Source organism: Rhinichthys klamathensis, unplaced genomic scaffold, assembly GCF_029890125.1.
Source record: "Rhinichthys klamathensis goyatoka isolate OS25496 unplaced genomic scaffold, OSU_Roscu_1.1 h1tg000180l_1, whole genome shotgun sequence".
Taxonomy (NCBI): Eukaryota; Metazoa; Chordata; class Actinopteri; order Cypriniformes; family Leuciscidae; genus Rhinichthys; species Rhinichthys klamathensis.
This window is the reverse complement of record NW_026606708.1, coordinates 1,144,013-1,162,500: the sequence shown is the minus strand read 5'-3', so window position 1 is coordinate 1,162,500 and position 18,488 is coordinate 1,144,013. Positions and strand designations below refer to the sequence as shown.

Sequence of the window (18,488 nt, the reverse complement as noted above, 5' to 3'; positions counted from 1 at the left end):
AGGAGAGAGTGATGAGATTGAGGCTGAAAGCATGAGAGTTGCCTTTGCAGCTCAGTTGACCATTCTGTGTGGATTAATGCAGGTAAAACACACACATGCTGTATTAAATGTAGGATAGGCAATTGCGAAGAGGCTAGCAATAGCAAGCTAGCTTTGAAAACATAAGTTCCCACCCTCCCTTCAGAGCGTCTCCAAAGCCACGCCTCTTTCAAAACACATGAACACACACAGCAGAGTCTGCAAAGCGTCACGAGAGACGGCGTTAAAATACCTCATGTCTCAAAGCACACAACTTTACAATAATAATGAACTTAATTTACAGAGCTCTTACTTGTACCATCTGACTGCTGCAGATTCATTATGGCGTTGATAGTGTTGTTGACATAGAAACGCTTAAATCCGAGTCTGAGGACTTGAACAGCTCCTGGTAGAACGTCACGGGTTGGCATCTCATAATTAAAGCATTTATTGATTGCTGTCAGGATGATTGCTGTGAAGAGTTTTAACCAGTAAAACAAAAAGTGTTTATTAAACAAATTACATACCCTGCCTTTAATTCTTTATGTGAGTGTGTGTGTCTTTGTATAAATCTCTCTCCCTATAGATTGTGCTATATGTGCTGCGTTGTGGAGGAGTGTGTCGGTGGTTGTCTCAGCCGTTGGTCAGTGGATACACTATGGCAGCTGCCATCCATGTGACTGTTCACCAGCTGCCTTTACTGATGGGCATCTCCATAGTCAGACACAGAGGAGTCCTTTCTGTGTTCTGGGTGAGAATGAGCTCTGTGTGTTTTACCTCTGTGATCTCTGTATATCTCAAATGCTGAATGTACATATGTGTGTTCGACAGATGTTTTCAAACATTGTGTCTGAAATCAGGAGTGTATTACCAGCGACACTGGTCATTTCCTTTGTCTCCCTGGTTATACTTGTTGGTGGAAAGGTGCTGAATTCATGCTGGAGCACTCGATTTCCAATTCCATGGGAGCTGGTACTGGTGGGCACACGCACACACACACTTGAAACAGGGTTTTTATAGTTTTTAATTTATTTAGTTTCTATTTAATGTTGTATTTGTCAATATCATTTTGTTTTCAATTTGTGCTCTAGTTTAGTTATTGCTAGTTTTCACTTTCATCATTATGTTTCTTCCATTGTAAGTTTCAATTTATTTATATAACATATCATATCATATTATTTTATTTTTTATTTGTTTTATTATTTTTACTCTTAAATTTCCCAGTACAGTCTAGTGTTATTTCTGCCTAATGTCATTTTTATGTTTAATACTGGAAGGTTTTAAGTTTTATAATATTCCATGGATCATGAACTAAAATTAACTTGTGGCCATTATTTTTCCCAGTTGTGTTAGTTTTTATTTTTATGTGAATAAAAATGTGGTTACACTTTAAAGGTCCCATTACTTTGTTACTATACTATATCCTATTACTATATATTACGTTATGCATTAACTAACATTAACTAACAAAGAACAATACATTTGTTATAGCTTCGGCAACTTAGTTAAATACACCTGTTAGTTCATGTTAGCTCAGTTCCAGTAAATAATATAAACAGATAAAACTTTAATACAACTTTTTGATTTGAATAATGTATTTGTAAATGTTAAAATAACATTAATCAATATTTTTAATTGTTTATATTTCATTCATGTAGTTAACTAATGTTAACAAATGGAACCGTATTGGAGTAGTACCGCAAATGTTTTAAGTTGAATGAATTAAACAGCATGGTTTCCATTTTTAAAATATTTCTGTGCAACAGTAATTCTTTCTTCCTAGATTATCTCTGCCACTCTGTCATCATTGCAGTTTGATTTGTCCGGTCAGTATGGAATACAAATCGTTGGACCAATACCAACCGGGTCAGCAGAGTGTTGGATTTTCTTTACAGAAATTAGCTGGACGTATTTCGGTGTTGAAACTTATACTCTCTTTCATTTGTCCCCTTTTCTATCCCTAAGTCTCTCACCTCCCTCCCTTCCATCATTCTCCTTCTCTCAGGAGCTGTTATTGACAGCTCTTGCACTAGCAGTGGTGGGTTATGGTTTCCAAGCTTCATTGGGCATGATGTTTGCTCATAAACATGGGTACCTCTTTCACAGCAACCAGGTAACAAGCAAATGTTGTAACTTTAACAATTTGTTCCCTGGAACCTCACAATAAGGCTAGTATAGATGCCCTCTTTACAGCTTCTCCTCTGTCTGATCACAAATGGTCTCTCCCTCCTGTAGGAGCTGTTGGCTATGGGTCTGTGTAACTCTATTGGAGGGGTGTTCCAGTGCTTTCCAGTAAGCGGATCCATATCTCGCAGCACAGTGCAGGAGAGTACAGGCGGACAAACTCAGGTGCGAACACCTGCCGTCTCATGTTACAGTCAAATGTACATGCACAAATGTACACTCCCTGCGAATCACATGACATGGGAAGATTATATTGAGTATTTTCTCAGACTTTTAGTGTTATTCAGGCACTGGCCACATGAAGTAGTACAGACATTTAATTGCATACATTTTTTTGTATTCATTATTTACAAATTTAAACTGAATTGTGCTGTAAGAAATGCAGTATGTGACTCTGTTATTAAGGCATTGAACTTTTACATCTCTCTTTCTTATCAGCAAAAGCTCACTGATAAAATCCAAACCACATACTTAAAAGAAAATGCCCCTAAAATAAGTTTAGGTGTGGCGCACTGCAACAAGGTTTTTCTCCATGATGAACATCCTCTCTCTTTTTCTCAGGTGTCTTCTCTAGTGTCTGCACTGATTATTCTTTTGATCTTGCTGAAGTTCGGCCCCCTTTTTCAGCAGCTTCCAAAGGTCCCAATATCACATTCAATTGTGAAGTATAGGCTATATTAAACGGATATAGTGTAATAAGGTGATTTTATAAAGTGTATTTGTGTGTGTTTCAGACAGTTTTGGCTGTAATTATTTTAGTTAATCTGCAAGGGGTTTTTGCACAAGTTAAAGATGTACCTAAACTGTGGAATACCGACCGCTTGGGCCTGGTAAGGGCACCCAATCCATTCATCCTAACATAACTGATCCAAGTACAACATGCACCTGGATCAAAATCATGTTCCATGTAGGCCTCTCATCCAGGGTGTTTCCTGTGTGTGTTTCCCACTGAGACTGCAGGTAGTGTGGGTAGTGACACTGCTCAGTGCCCTGGTGTTTAACCTGGACCTGGGGCTTGGCATTGCAATTGTGTTTTCTCTCCTTACCATCGTCTTCAGGACACAGAAGTAAGTAATCTGCATTGTCTGATATTTATCTACAGTGTCTCTCTCTATTTTTCTTTTTCTCAACTTTCTCGTACTAACTTATTCTTCCTCTTTACAAATTTTTCAGTGCCAGGTCTGCCGTTCTTGGGCATATTCCTGATACAGACTGTTACAGGGATCTGGAGAAATATGCAAAGGTAGTCTCTTATGCTCACCAAAGCTGCATTTACATGATCATAAACAGTAAGACTGAAGTAATGACTACTGAAAATAAAGCTTTGCCATCACAGGAATAAATAATAAAATATAGTAAAATAGAAAACAGTTATTTAAAGTTTCAATAATATGTCACAATATCACTGTTTTTTTTTACTGTATATTTTACTAAATAAATGCACCCTTGGTAAGCATAAGAAACTTTTTGTAACCAATAATAAATGTTAATGATTCCAGAATTCCCTGAATTTTGTGGTTTCAGGCACTCCAGGTCCCCGGAGTTACTGTGTTTTCCTGCTGTAATCCACTTTACTACGCCAATGCAGACCAGACCTTCACATCACTAAAACAGGTACAACCTAGGGGTGGGCAATATGGCAAAAATATCATATTACAATTTTTTTCAGGAAAATCACGATTCACAATTTTATCACGATGCCGGTGCTACGGACATTGGCACGGACACGGACAAACTGACACCGGCACATACACGGACACCGGCACTGGCACCGACACGGGCAAACCGACACGGACATTGGCACCGGGACATACACGGACACACCGGCACCGATACGGACACCGGCACAGGCACCTACACGAACACGGACAGCAAAACAGACACCGATACGACAAAAAACGTGAATTTGACTTGGTTACATGACTCACCAACAGCGGTTACACAAACAAAACTAGACAAGATACAATGGAAACATGAGGGCTATTTATACACCAAGACTAATGACTAACAAGAAACACCTGTGTGTGAACAACCAAGACAGTCAACCAATAAGACAAACAGGAAACATGACTATGAGAATTTCAAAATAATAGACATGAAACATGAACATGAAACAAAAACCAAAACTAATTGTGACAATATTATTACAAATTAAAATAACATCTATTTTAATATATTTATATAATGTAAAAATTTAATTTATGCACGGACACCGGCACACACGGCTTTAAAGCACATGTGTAACTCGACCTCTGCGTTAACATGTGATGTGAATGTACGTTGCATTGTATAGTATGTTGAGATGAAGGTGCCAGAACTGCAACTGATAGAACACTGTAGTATGATACTACGATATTTCTTCAAAAGCAGACCGTGGAGATATTTTAATCGTCCACAATCAAAAATCGTGATATCGCACACCCGTAGTTCAACCTCAATTACATCTCCCTGCTTTCCATTCATTCAAATATGTCTATATTTTATTATTATTTATGTATGTGCAGGCAGTTAGTAAAGGCATGCAGTGGTCTCAAACTCGCGGCCCGCGGGCCATTTGCGGCCCGCGGGGTGATATTTTGTGGCCCCCTACTTGACATTAAAGTTTAATGTTAGTGCGGCCCGTCGTTGCGTGTGCCGCGTTTTAAAAAAAAAAAAAAAAAATTTAAACCCTTTTGGGCTACCATAGATAGTCTCATGACAGCTTACGGTGGGTTTGTTGTCAATAGTTGTCATAGACAACCGCGAAGTACAAACTTACTGCGCCTGGAAAAAATGAGCGTGTCGCTTATGAGCGCGCTTCCCGCGCGCCTACATTTGAAATAACGAACTTGAGCAAGCAAAATATGTGAGCGCGATATGTGAACATGCCACGAGCTACTGGTAGCTCGCGAGTGACGTGTTGGAGACCCCTGCTCTAAAACAATGTGAGAATAATCATTTTGAGCTTGTAATATGTGTCCAGCAGGTTGATAAGAAGGTTTGCTTTGATTTGTGCAAAGTCAGTAATTTGCCTGAGACACTATACATGTGTAGAAATAATTAAATAAGGCTGAATTCACATTTAGCACCCAAAAACGCGTAGAAAACGCTAGGCGCGCCGCGTTCTCCTTTTTCCAAAGCGCTAGGGCGGTTGCGCTCCGTAGGCGTCTGTCGTTGCTAAGCTACGGTGCGCTTGCGGCATTCTGAAAAGTTGAGATGTTTTTATCTCGATGCGCGGCGCGCACGCGCTTGGAAAAAACGAGCGCGTCGCACCACGACCGCGTCGCTTCCATTATGAGCGCGCATTCCGCGCACCTACATTTGAAATAACGAACTTGAGCGCGCAAAAGACGCGATATGTGAACAAGGCCCTAAGACGGGCAGACATGACTGCAAATATTTGTATTTCAAAAGCAATAATCGTTTTTCTAAGTATAATAAAAGGAAATGTGCCTTCCAAAAAACATCCAATATCATTAATGTGTTGTATAAAGAAAATAAAAAGGACATAAGCAAATATAAGTATCACAAATATGTACTTATAAGGAAAAGAAAAAGAATGTTTGTAAAATGAAGTATCACAAAGATTTTGTGTATAAGGAAAATGAACTTCAACTGTCAGAAGGACAGCTCATGAAGATTGAATCAGTTGTGCTCCTTTTTTGGAATACTTGAATACTATTTTTTGTGGAATACTTGATGTGGCCCAGCCTGACCCAGACTCTACCTCCAGCGGCCCCCAGTTAAGTTGAGTTTGAGACCCCTAAGGAGAATCCTGAAGTAAGTCCTCCAGACCAGCAGGGGGCTCAGAGTGTGCAGCACCACTGCGTTATTCTGGAGCTCAGTGGAGTCACCTTCATGGACTCAGTGGCCATGGGCACATTCAAATCAGTTAGTGGCACAGAACACACACACGCACACACACACACACACACACACACACACACACACACACACACGTAGAAGTGTTGATATTTTACCAGAGATGAACAGAAATAGATTACCTGTTACTGACTCTCATGAACTCCTAACTAATGAATGGCAGTTTAAATTCTGCATGTCATTGTGTCTCTGTGTTTGATTGCGAATGTGTGTGTCTTACCGCTCTCTCTGGGTCATCAGGTGCTTCAGGACTTTGAGAACACACACCTCGTTTTTCTGTGCTGCATGTCCAGGTAGCACGTCTGACACACACAGCCACTCTCTCACATAATCAAACATGACGTTTTTATATTAGCATAATATACTGTGACTTTAAAGGAATAGTTCATCCAAGAACTGAACTATTTAACATGTTTAATGCACAGTATATATATATATATATATATATATATATATATATATATATATATATATATATATATATATACATACTGTATTTCTTGTTTGTTTCTAGATGGTTTACTATCTCAGATAAAGAACCATGGTTTGGTTCCAGATAATCTGTCTCTTTCCTCATTTTTCCCCTCAGTACATCATGCAATCCTACACTACCAGGGGCTACAGGTGTGTGTGTGTGTGTGTGTGTGTGTGTGTGTGTGTGTGTGTGTGTGTGTGTGTGTGTGTGTGTGTGTGTGTGTTTAAATGCTGTTATATCTGCGTCTTCTGGTTATTTTGCTATTTTTTCCTCTTTGTGTTTGTATAGGGCTTTTGTAGTTTGCTGTAATTCAATAGCATTTTCTGTTCTAATTAAATTACGCATCTATATTTTACAGAACACAGGCACAGATGTTACAGAGCTGTGACCTTTAATGACCTCCCTTCATGAACAGCGGATACATGAACCTGCAATCCTGAAAGAACCCTTCAACACTGGGGTTTAGATGAGACACTTCTAGACAAAACAAGAAAGGAGAAGAACTTCCTATTTTGATTTAATAGTTTGGAGCAACTGTTTGCATTCATCTGGATTTAAGGTGATATGTGGCAACAGCTGTTTGTTTATCGGCTATTGAACGTGAAATTATCTCTGACACCATAAACAGATTTTATGTGGTTTATTTGTTTTTGTCGTTTTTCTACTTAGATGGCTGTTTGAAATAGTTAAAAAATGCTGAAATATATCATTTATAATTGTCCTCAAAACTTTATGTACTGCATGTATGTGCATCTGTAATCTCCCAGATTCTTAACATGTTTTTTTTTATGTTAGAGACCAATTTGGTTTGTAGACAGTAAAATAAATCAAATATGCTCAGAAGAACATGTAGAAACATGAATAGTATGGAAAATAAAGATCTATAATTATTACCACTCCAGTCAATACAACAGGGTGTCTGACAACATCCAAACTCCACCAGCTTATTACAATTCAGTTAATATACGTAGAGTTCACACAAGTGTGTTGCGGTAATGTTCTTCTTCTACCCTCAGTGAATTGAACCATAAATGTCATTAGAAGAGACTTTGTTCTCAGGCCAGGTGCTGGGGAGAGGCCACATTAATATTTAATGCAGCTCATCTCGCTCACACGTTTACTGGGGACATATAAGCTTATATTATATAAAGCTAATCATAATCACTACAGACTAACCCTAACGCTACCACCAACAGAAAATCTTTAGTATTTTTAGGATTTCTGGTTAAATAAAATAATATTGTATTACAATTGAGGACGTCCCAAAATTTCCGCAAAGGAATGTTTGGTCAGTATTAGTTCACTTTTGTCTCCAAACTATTGGTAATGTACATACACACATCAAGTTGAAAGTATAAATACCTATTACATGATTACATATTTACAATTTCATATACAAGTCTGTATATTCTCAAATAAAGACAAGAAATGTCTCTACTTCACCAGATCAAAACACTTCAGAGATCTTGAGGCAGGACGGGCAAAGATGTGTTTCAAAGATCTACCGTTAACAATTTCAAATTCAAATACAAACCAATTGTTTTGGCAGAATGAACATGGCGTTTTCTATCTAATCAGACAGAGATAGAGATAAGGTGGCGTATGTCTCTGTGAAAGTGTCCAACATTGACTCCAAAGAACCCCCCCCCCCCCCCCCCCTCTGTGTTTTTGGGACTTTGCACCCCATATGAACACATTAGAATTCTGTCAGTAAGTGTGTGAATGGATCAGACTGGTATCGGAAAGGGCAGGATACACATTAACACAACCTGTGATAGAAGAGAAGAGCCAGGGAAGTTAATCTATCCATTGCTGTCCAAAACTTCACTGCACAACCAGACCTGAAGACCTATCACTGGAGAACATTAAGGATTACATTTTCATTGTGAGGACATGCTTTTGGGATCTATACACTGGAGGTGATCTGAACAGTGAGTGTGAGAAGAGAAATTTAGTAAAGGTTCACATTCACGCCTGGAATAGAGAATTGAGTATTCAGTAGAGTTTTCCAAAATGGAAAAAGAGATGAAAGACACGGAGCTCAGGAAGAGGGTACCATATCACATTCACAGAGATGTACTGGATGAGCTCAGTGTCGACCAAGTTGCTGAGAAGTCAGATGTCAAAATTTCAGCAAAAGAAAAACTCAAAGATGCTGTCAGGTGCGTATGTCTGTCTTAGTGCTGAGCTTAAATTACACTGCACATTTAATAATCTACTTGTGAAAATGCTTCTTTTTTTGCATTCTTTCCATTACAGTTTGTATTTACAACATTAAGAATGATCATGTTGTTCAGTATGATTTGAGAATGATTGAAAGAGCTTATTGTGCTTTAATGGAAGCAACAACATCTTGGAGAAGTCTCAAACTTTTAAACCCCACTTTTAAGTTGCTCTTCTTCATTTTTATAACTTTCTCTATCATTTTCTTTGTTTTTCAGGTGTACAGGCCCACGGTTTAAGAGCTGTTTCCTATCCTTTGTTCCTCTCCTGGCATGGCTGCCTCGATACCCATTTCGAGAAAATGCTATTGGAGATCTGATATCAGGAATTAGTGTGGGAATCATGCACCTGCCACAAGGTCCAACACAAGCACATGCAAAGCACACCTGTTACTTGAGAAACTGTAGACCTAAACAAAAACACAAACAATCATATGTCACGTGTTATGTATTTTGTGTGTGTAGGTATGGCATATGCGTTGCTGGCTGCTGTCCCTCCTGTTTTTGGTCTCTATTCCTCCTTTTACCCCATTCTCATTTATTTCGTATTTGGAACATCCAAACACATCTCTGTGGGTAAGAACACACACTTTCTTTGATTTAATTTGTTCTTGAAGGGATAGTTCACCCAAAAATGAAAATTCTGTCATAATTTCTCACCCTCAAGTCAGTCTAATCCTGCATGACTGACTTTCTTCAGTGGAACACAAAAGAAGATATTTTGAAGAATGTTGGTAACTGTTTTGGTTCCCATTGACTTCCATTGTATGCACAAAAATACAAGGGAATTCAATGGAACTGAAACTATTTGGTTACCAATATTCGTCAAGCTATCTTCTTTTGTGTTCCACAGACAAAAGAAAATCATACATGTTTGGAACGACATGAGGGCGAGCAAATGATGACAGAATTCAAATTTTTGGGTGAACTATTCATAAATCATATATAGCACTTATGTTACAAGCATGATGTCGTTAGGATGCGGGACACTTAAAGGGATAGTTCACATAAAAATGAAAATTCTGTAATCATTTACTTACCCTCAAGTTGTTTCAAACCAGTATGAATTTCTTTCTTCTGCTGAACACAAAAGACGATATTTTGAAGAATATCGGTAACCAAACATTTGATGGGCCCCTTTAACTTCCATAGTTTGGGGAAAAAAATGCTATTGAAGTCAAAGGGGCCCATCAACAGTTTTGTTACCGACATTTTTTCAAAATATCTTCTTGTGTGTTCAGCTGAAGAAAGAAATTCATACTGGTTTGAAACAGCTTGAGGGTGAGTAAATGATGGCAGAATTTTCATTTTTGAGTGAACCATCCCTGAAAGAACTTGTTGATATTACTGATTTCAAACCTGTGCTTTAGGTGCCATATGTGATTTGAGAGCTGCCAGTGAACATTATTGGCAAATAGTGACATACATTTCATTCTGTTTTCACATAAAGCTATTGCACGACTAGAAATATAGCTCAATAGATATTGTTGTATGGACTACAATTATGTTTATAATTGCACCAGAACTATTATAGTTATGGTGCTTCTATAGTGCTTTTTTTTTTAGCGATTGACAGCCTTTTGTCACAGTTCACCTTGTTGATTCAGGATGAGTGAGAAAATAATGATAGATTTTAAAATTTTCAGTGAACTATCCCTTTAAATCCATCTAGACATTTGATCCCCACAAACATAGCAAATATTATCCACACTTTCTAATATTTCTCTGTCTACAGGTACGTATGCAGTTATGAGCGTTATGATTGGCAGCGTGACAGAGCGTTTGGCTCCAGACTCAGACTTCATGATGCCAGGCAATGACACCAACATCACCATCTTAGACACCGTCGGCCGTGATGCGGAGAGGGTCAAAATCGCTGCCACTGTGACTTTCTTATCTGGCATTTTCCAGGTAGGTTCTCTTGGAATTGGAATTTGATTGTAGCTTTGAAGGTGTGTATGTGATTAAGTATTTGTGAGCTGTCTGTGTTTGTAGTTGCTCCTCGGTGTGGTTCGGTTCGGTTTTGTGGTGACGTATCTGTCAGAGCCATTGGTGAGAGCTTACACAACAGCAGCCGCCATCCATGTTATCGTCTCCCAGCTGAAATATTCCTTCGGCATCAACCCACGTCGGTACAGCGGACCTTTGTCTCTTATATATGTGAGTATTAACACATGCTTACAACAATATGTATAACAATAAATGCCATGTGATTAATTCTGGAGCATCAATTCTGATTGACTGATGTCATGGCACAGTCCCAAACACTTCATTGAGGACTATGCTGAACTGGGACATGAAAGGCCGTAGACAAGGACAAATAATCACACTTATGTGTAATTTGTGTTTAGTGCCCCCTAGTGGTGGGGGTCATGACTTATGCTCTGAAAGCTATGGATGATTTAATACTTCTTTCACTATTTTTCTTTCTCTCTCCAGACAGTCATAGAGATTTGTGCATTGCTTGGAAAGACTAACATTGGTACTCTGGTAGTTAGCATTGTAACCATTCTTGGCCTGATCGGTGCAAAGCAACTTAGTGCCTTGGCAGCACGCAAAATTCCTGTTCCTATTCCTGTTGAGCTGATCACTGTGAGTTACTTCATACAGTTAAACACACACATGTACACACACATTTACTTTACTTTTACAGCGAACTGAGGACAGAGACTTACACTTTTTTGATAAAAGATAATTGCTAACGCCTTACAATAATATATAATGCATTAATTAACAATGATCTATACATTTATTACAGTATAGTCTTTGTGAACATTAGTTGATAAAATACAACTGTTCATTGTTAGTTCATGTTTGATCTATTAAATAATATTAGCAGATGAAACTGGTCCATTATACTTAATGTATTAGTAAATATTGAAATTAGCATTATTAATAAATGCTTTAGAAGTACTTTTATCGTAAGTTCATATTAATGTAGTTAACAAATGGAACCTTAATGTAAAGTGTTAGCAGATAATTATAGTACCTGTTAAAAGTTGTTACATTTTTTTGATGTTTTTAAAAAAGTCTCTTATGCTCACTAAGGGTGCAGTTATTTAATCACAACTGCAATAAAAACAGTAACATTGTGAAATATTATTACACGGTAAAATAATTGTATTCTATTTTAATCAATTTAAAAATGTAGTTTATTCCTGTGATGCAAAGCTGAATTTTCAGCATCATTACTCCAGTCTTCAGTGTCACATGATCCTTCAGAAATCATTCTAATATCCTGATTTGCTGCTTTACATTTTAAAATATATGCAAATACAAAAAAAGTTATTTTATTTGTAATAAAATTTCACAGTTTTACTATTTTTACTGTATTTTTGTATTTTATATATATTTTTATTTTTGATTAAATAAATGCAGCCTTGGTGAGAGACTTCTTTCAAAAACATAAAAAATTTTATGTTTCCGAACTTTTGACAGGTACTGTATATATATAATTGACTAACCCTGACTTATTCTAACCTAAACCTATACCAAAAAGAAAATGTATATATATATATATATATATATATTTATATAGCCTTTCATTAAAAAATTGTATTCTATCAAAAATAGAAGCACATCAGTTTTTGCTGGCTCTTCCAGTTTAGAGGTAATGTACCATATTTCTTTGAGGGTATCTTAAAGCTTTAATCTTGTTTGTGTATATAGATTATTATCGCTACTGTGGTGTCATGGCAGATGGATTTGAAGACAGAATACAATGTTGAAGTGGTTGGACAAATTCCATCAGGGTAAGTCGAACACACTACTATGCAACACGACTGTACAACACTCTAAGTATCTGTATAGCATTGTTATGGTTACAGCTACAAAATCATGTTCAGCACCATAGTACATCTTTATGTTCATATACTCATCTGTACCTCTTCTTCACACTGTAGTCTGCAGGCTCCTGTGGTGCCCGCTGTTTCACTGATGGGTTCAATGGTCGGTGATGCTTTTGCACTGGCTGTTGTTGGTTATGGGATTGCTATCTCACTGGGTAGAATTTTTGCCCTTAAATATGCTTACAAAGTCGACAGTAACCAGGTAATAGACTCTAAATGGCTATAAAATATATATTTTTTAGTATATATATATATATTTTTTTTATTATATTTTTAAAAAAAAAAACATTTTATTGTTAAAAAAAAATTATTAATGCTGTACATTTGAACTTTATATTCATCAAATAATCCTGAACCCCCTGCCCCCCAAAAAAAATTAGGCAGCACAATAATACAACATTTCTTATAATAAAAAATATGTTTCAAATTAGAATGAATCCCGACGGATCGTGTGCCACTGAAGACTGGCGTAATGGCTAATATCTTTTTTTTTTCACTTTTCATGTCAAATTTAGTGTCAACATAAGCAAACAGCATAGTAAAACTGCCAGCCTGGAAAATATGGTTTTAAGTGATATATTTAAGATCTTTGGATGTCATCTCAGTACAAACATAAATAAACAAATGGGGAATTTAGCAAAGAGAGAGGTCAGTAACTGATTGATTCTCAAAATGCACAATTTTTACTCTGTTAGAGAAAAGCTGTACCTTGAAAAACTGGAAAAGGGGTCACATACAAAAATGGGAGTTACTCTTTATTTTAAGGTGTTATTGTTACAGTGAAATCATACAGTTAAGTACTGAGCAATGTTAATTAACAACATGTACTTACTTAGGTTAAGATTAGGTTTAGGGTTAGTTGCATGCAATTATGCATAATTACTGTTATTATTATAATAGTAATGTGTAACAAGGACTGTAAAAAAAAAAAGTTTTACCAAACTGGCATTACACAATATTTTCCTGGAACTTTAGTTCTTACATTCAAATCCAGTTGCCAGTTAAACCCAATTTGTATTTTGTTTTTTTCGCTAAGCCGAAAGTCATTGATTCAACCCACAATTGTTTTGCACACAATTCCAAAAGTTTCGTTTGAACATCTTTACTACTTGTAATGTGTTCTCCCCTTGGATCAGGAGCTCATAGCATTGGGTCTGTCTAACTCCATCGGAGGCTTGTTCAAGTGCTTTGCTATCAGCTGCTCTATGTCTCGCACTATGGTGCAGGTCAGCACAGGGGGGAAGTCACAGGTGAGAACATTAACAAAATGCAAACTGACATTTCCTTTTACACCTATCTCTTCCTAACTTGTTTTTGAATAGATGGATGGACCCTTGTGAAAAAGAAGTGCACTTAATTGAATGTGTTGATAACACAAAAGAACAAGTAAAGTATACCTGATTATAATTTTAAATGTAGTGTCGTTTATTAAAGTAAATATTTTTAAATCCACTCAATTTCAGCTTCATCATTACAAATATGTAATTACAAATATTTTAAATTTCATGACACAAGTTTAAGTGTGTCAAAAAACAACTTACTATCAATTATTTTAATTTAATTGCATATAACATGCAATTAAGTGTCCGAAAACATTCAATAGTATATTCTTTTAGTATGTTATCTGTGTAATTGGTATACTTTTTAAAGCTAGACTATAAAAAAATATGTTCATGATTTGTTGAAAATAAATCTTAGATAATTGATGTGGTTCAGCTAACATAATATTTTTATTTTCCATTTATTAAACCAATCTCCATTGTATTAACTCAAAATTTAAATTTCAATGAACTCAAAATTTTAAGGCATCCAGGTAACTTATTTTTTTAAGTTAAACCAACAATTATTGTTTACAGTGTATGCTAAAGTGTACTTCTTTTTCACAAGGGGATGGTTCATTCATTCGATTTTTGAATTACATTTTCTAGAGTAAAAGTTCAAATTGAATCCTCTCTCTGTCAAACTTTCAGGTGGCTGGAGCAATTTCTGCTCTGGTAATTCTGGTGATCTTGTTAAAGATTGGAGAACTCTTTGAAGAGCTGCCAAAGGTTAGTACCCTAATTCAGCTCTTGTGTGGGCCTGTCATGAATATTCATAGTATAAGATATCTGGGATGAAGTCATGAACAATGACTGGATGTGTCCAATTACATAGCAATATATCAAGACAAATTGTTCATGTGTGTACTGGTTTCTTTAGGCAGTGCTGGCTGCTATAATCTACGTAAACCTGCAAGGCATGATGAAGCAGTTTGCAGACATCTGCTCTCTCTGGAGGACCAATAAAGTGGATATGGTGAGAGAGAACAAGAAGGAGAAAGCAAAGCTTATGCAACACATTCAAAATAGATCTATATTTAAACAAAATAGGACTGAGAGCAAAAGGGAGTGAATAGAGTGACAGAAAGAATGGAGTAAAAAAGAAAGATCTGAATTGACAGTTATTGTGTCTATTGTTTGTTTGTTTAGGTGGTGTGGGTGATGACTTTGATCTTGACAGTGTTGTTCAATCCTGATTTGGGACTGGCTGCATCTATCGCCTTCTCCATCCTCACTGTCGTCTTCAGAACTCAGCTGTGAGTGACAGAAACCACATAGACAAAGCCTAAATAATTCACAAATGCACCATATTCCCATAATCCTAAACCCTAAATGACTAAATCACAGTACATATGCGCACCATTTGCATAATTAAATGAGAATGGTTATCTCCTGGTAGTCTCCTGTTTCACTTTACACTGTTGAAGATCCCAAGAGAAGCTTTTTCGAACGTCATATTTTGTTTCCTTTTGAGTCCCCTTAGCTTGGCCATATGAAATTAAAGTCCTGTTCTTGACAGCAGTTGCTTTTAAACTCTCCATCTGTCCCTCTTTGTTTTGTTTGCTTTCTTTTCCTTCAATACCTGTTTCTTCTCCTTACAACAGACCGAAATACTCTCTCCTTGGCCAGGTTCCTGGCACTGACATCTACAGACCAGTAGAGGACTACAATCAGGTGAACATGACACCACCAACCACAACATCATTACAATACATGCAACTTTGTTCACTTCAACTGATTCTTTAGTTTTGATGTTGTTATATTTGGAACAGCAGAGGTGTTGCACAATTATCAAATGATTAAGCTGGATTAAGGGCATAGTTCATCCTAAAATTTCTGTTCTCATGAAACTGCCTGGCACTCATGGTTAAAAAAAACCTGAATTGCAGCACACTTCCTGAAACACCTGCTCTTCCATTCATACATTTCTGATTAATCAATGACATGTAACTTCGCAAGAGCATGACGTACAGTATCTGTAATTGTTTGACTTGTTGTAGTTGCATTGTTTTAGTTTCTTAACAGTTCTCAGGAAGCGTTTGAATGTGTGGGTGTTGTAGTTTCATTTATCAATTGTGTAACATGTAGGTGAGAGGCCTAGTGTATGTATAATAAATAGTATTTATAGAGTATCTAAAATGGGTTACATGTGTATGTTGCAGGTGATCAGGAGTATAAAGTGGTCAGTTTGTTGTAGTGCTAAAAGTTAAAACTTTATTTTGAAATTCCAATTCCATGTCAAATGTAATTGGCCACAAGTTACACAGTCTTTGACCTTTAGCAAAACATTTTTTTTTTAATTAAGACCATTGTTTGAAGACAGAGGAAATTGACTCAAAAGATAAACATTCAGCCAAAAAACAACTATTTCATAGCAACATCTGCTTCTGTTAAATTATTGGTAATTTTTTGCAGGATTTTATGTTCTGGTGTCTCCTAGAGCTTTAGTCAGAACACATTACATTTCATTTGTTTCAGTTGTATTTGCATACGTAAATAACTTGGATAATTTGAGAAAATTATGATATTGCTTGACAAAGTCTGTGCATCCAAATCATTTCGATTTTTTGATTTTTTTTAATTATTGATTTCATTATTTATTTCACTGTCTGTTTTACACCCTTACAGGTGAAGGAGATTCCTGGTATAATGATTTTCCGTTCATCTGCAACATTGTACTTTGCCAACGCTGAAATGTACATCGATGCACTGTATGAGAAGGTAGACAAATGCAAACCATACTAACTCTGATACATATTTATTCACACACATTTACATAAAGAGCATTTACAAGACTGTAAAAAATTATATGATCAATAATTTATGACAACCTATGGTTTTACATTGCTTTAACTTATCAAAGTAAGTTTCAACTTTTTTTGTTATACAAGATTCAACTCATCTTTGTAAAGTCAGTTTAATGCAATTTAAATTGAAATGACTAAAACATCCAAGTTGATTGAACTTAAAAATTTAAGGCAGCAATTTTTTATTTATTTTTATTTTTTTACAGTGGGTAATCATCCCAAACATACAATCCAACATAAACATGCACTGTGGGATTATACCAAACAAGCTACTGTACATATAACAAATGCACAGGTCAGGATTTTCATGCAGTAAAAATAAATGTGCGTTTTTCTCCAGACTGGGGTAGACGTGGCTAAACTTCTCTCACACAAGAAAAAATTGGAAGCAAAGAGACTCCGAAAAGAAAAGAAAGCCGCAAAGAAGGCGAAGAAAGAGGCCAAGAAAAGAGCTAAAGAAGCTGCCGTTCAAGCTACTAAGGTCTGCATTTGAAGAGACTGTGTGTTAGCATGTGGGTGTGTGAGATAATATGTGTGTTTGAGTATTCTGACTGAGCCAGTCGTCTGCTTTTAACCAGGGGGAGGATCTCCAGTTGTCGGACACAGATGAAAGCGGGGAGGAGCCAGAGTTGTCACACACAGGGGCAAATGGGGATGTTCATGAGATGTCATTCAAAGAGCCAAAGGATGTAGTAACTGTGGAGGCGGGGCCTGACTCCGACACTGACACCACGCTCCCACAGGCCATCATTCTTGACCTGAGCCCAGTCAACTTCCTGGATACAGTTGGCGTGAAAACTATACGCAATGTGAGACACAATCTGTACTCATTAACGACTTTATGAATGTGTAACGTGTTTTAACCCTGTTGAAACTCTTTGTTTAATGGCAGATCTATAAAGATTATGGAGAGGCTGGTGTACGGGTGTACTTATGTGGCTGCCAGAGTGAGTGATTTCAAAGGGTTATTTTTGCAATGATTTTATAGAAGAACCATTTTGGGTTCCCCAAATAATCTTTTAGTGCAACCATTTTTTCTTTTTGTGAAAATATTATAATGATCGAAACAACCTTTTTCCACTTTAAAGAACCTTTTGTTCAATGGAAAGGTTTCATGGATGTTAAAGGTTCTTCATGGAACTATGCCAATAAAGGACCTTTATTTTTAAGAGTGTACTCCTCCATGTCATGTGTTCCCTTTGTTGTCTTCATGACGTCTGAAATCACACCTGAACACTGAGCATGCATGTCAAGATAGACCTGTTTGTCATCACTGATTGTAATCTCTCTCCCTCTTTCAGGAGGCGTTGTAGAGAGTATGGAGAAGGGTGATTTCTTCAATGAGAAACTAACTAAATCGATTCTCTTCTCATCAGTACATGATGCCGTTCTTTATTGCCAGCAAGAAAACAGCGAGGAGGTACAGTACATCCTTATCTTACACACACATACACAAATGTCAGAGGTTTCCTAATCATAATCAGACATGTGCTGAGTGTTGGTGGCCCAGACAGTATTTCGAAATAAACATGCATGAATAAACATAATTTCTTGCCTTTCTTCTTTTACAGGTTTTGCAGGGAACACATTTGTAAATCCAAACACCAAACGTCATACGGAACACTCCAGAACGCAATTGTTATTTACACAAATAGTATTTGTTATTGGATTGTTATTTATTGTGTATTTCACCTTGGGGAAGAAAAAAGTAAAGGAGATGTTTTGATGATAATTTGTTTTTAATTTTCAATTTG

At 36.8% G+C, this 18,488-nt stretch overlaps 2 protein-coding genes across 2 annotated transcripts in view; both read left to right on the top strand.

Moving 5' to 3' along the window:
• LOC130094548 (solute carrier family 26 member 6) overlaps nt 1-7,179 on the top strand; it is a 9,309-nt gene extending 2,130 nt beyond the window's left edge. The window contains 17 exon segments of the mRNA XM_056260880.1: nt 1-82; nt 605-769; nt 850-996; nt 1,802-1,884; nt 1,984-2,131; nt 2,254-2,367; nt 2,764-2,841; nt 2,937-3,032; nt 3,163-3,269; nt 3,376-3,445; nt 3,727-3,816; nt 4,707-4,723; nt 5,946-6,072; nt 6,304-6,323; nt 6,325-6,356; nt 6,578-6,687; nt 6,897-7,179. The exon segment at nt 1-82 is cut by the window's left edge and continues 67 nt beyond it. Of these exon segments, the coding sequence (XP_056116855.1) occupies nt 1-82; nt 605-769; nt 850-996; nt 1,802-1,884; nt 1,984-2,131; nt 2,254-2,367; nt 2,764-2,841; nt 2,937-3,032; nt 3,163-3,269; nt 3,376-3,445; nt 3,727-3,816; nt 4,707-4,723; nt 5,946-6,072; nt 6,304-6,323; nt 6,325-6,356; nt 6,578-6,687; nt 6,897-6,926 (1,516 nt within the window). The 3' untranslated portion in view covers nt 6,927-7,179.
• A 1,032-nt stretch (nt 7,180-8,211) lies between these two features.
• Nucleotides 8,212-18,477, top strand: slc26a6 (solute carrier family 26 member 6). Its single transcript, XM_056260876.1, has 19 exons — nt 8,212-8,700; nt 8,980-9,119; nt 9,226-9,336; nt 10,496-10,671; nt 10,756-10,920; nt 11,200-11,352; nt 12,430-12,512; nt 12,663-12,810; nt 13,745-13,858; nt 14,579-14,656; nt 14,808-14,903; nt 15,077-15,183; nt 15,532-15,601; nt 16,556-16,648; nt 17,075-17,215; nt 17,313-17,543; nt 17,627-17,681; nt 18,036-18,154; nt 18,306-18,477. The coding sequence occupies exons 1-19, from the start codon at nt 8,552-8,554 to the stop codon at nt 18,327-18,329; spliced, it is 2,253 nt and encodes a 750-aa protein (XP_056116851.1). The 5' UTR covers nt 8,212-8,551; the 3' UTR covers nt 18,330-18,477.
• The last annotated feature ends 11 nt before the right edge of the window (nt 18,478-18,488 follow it).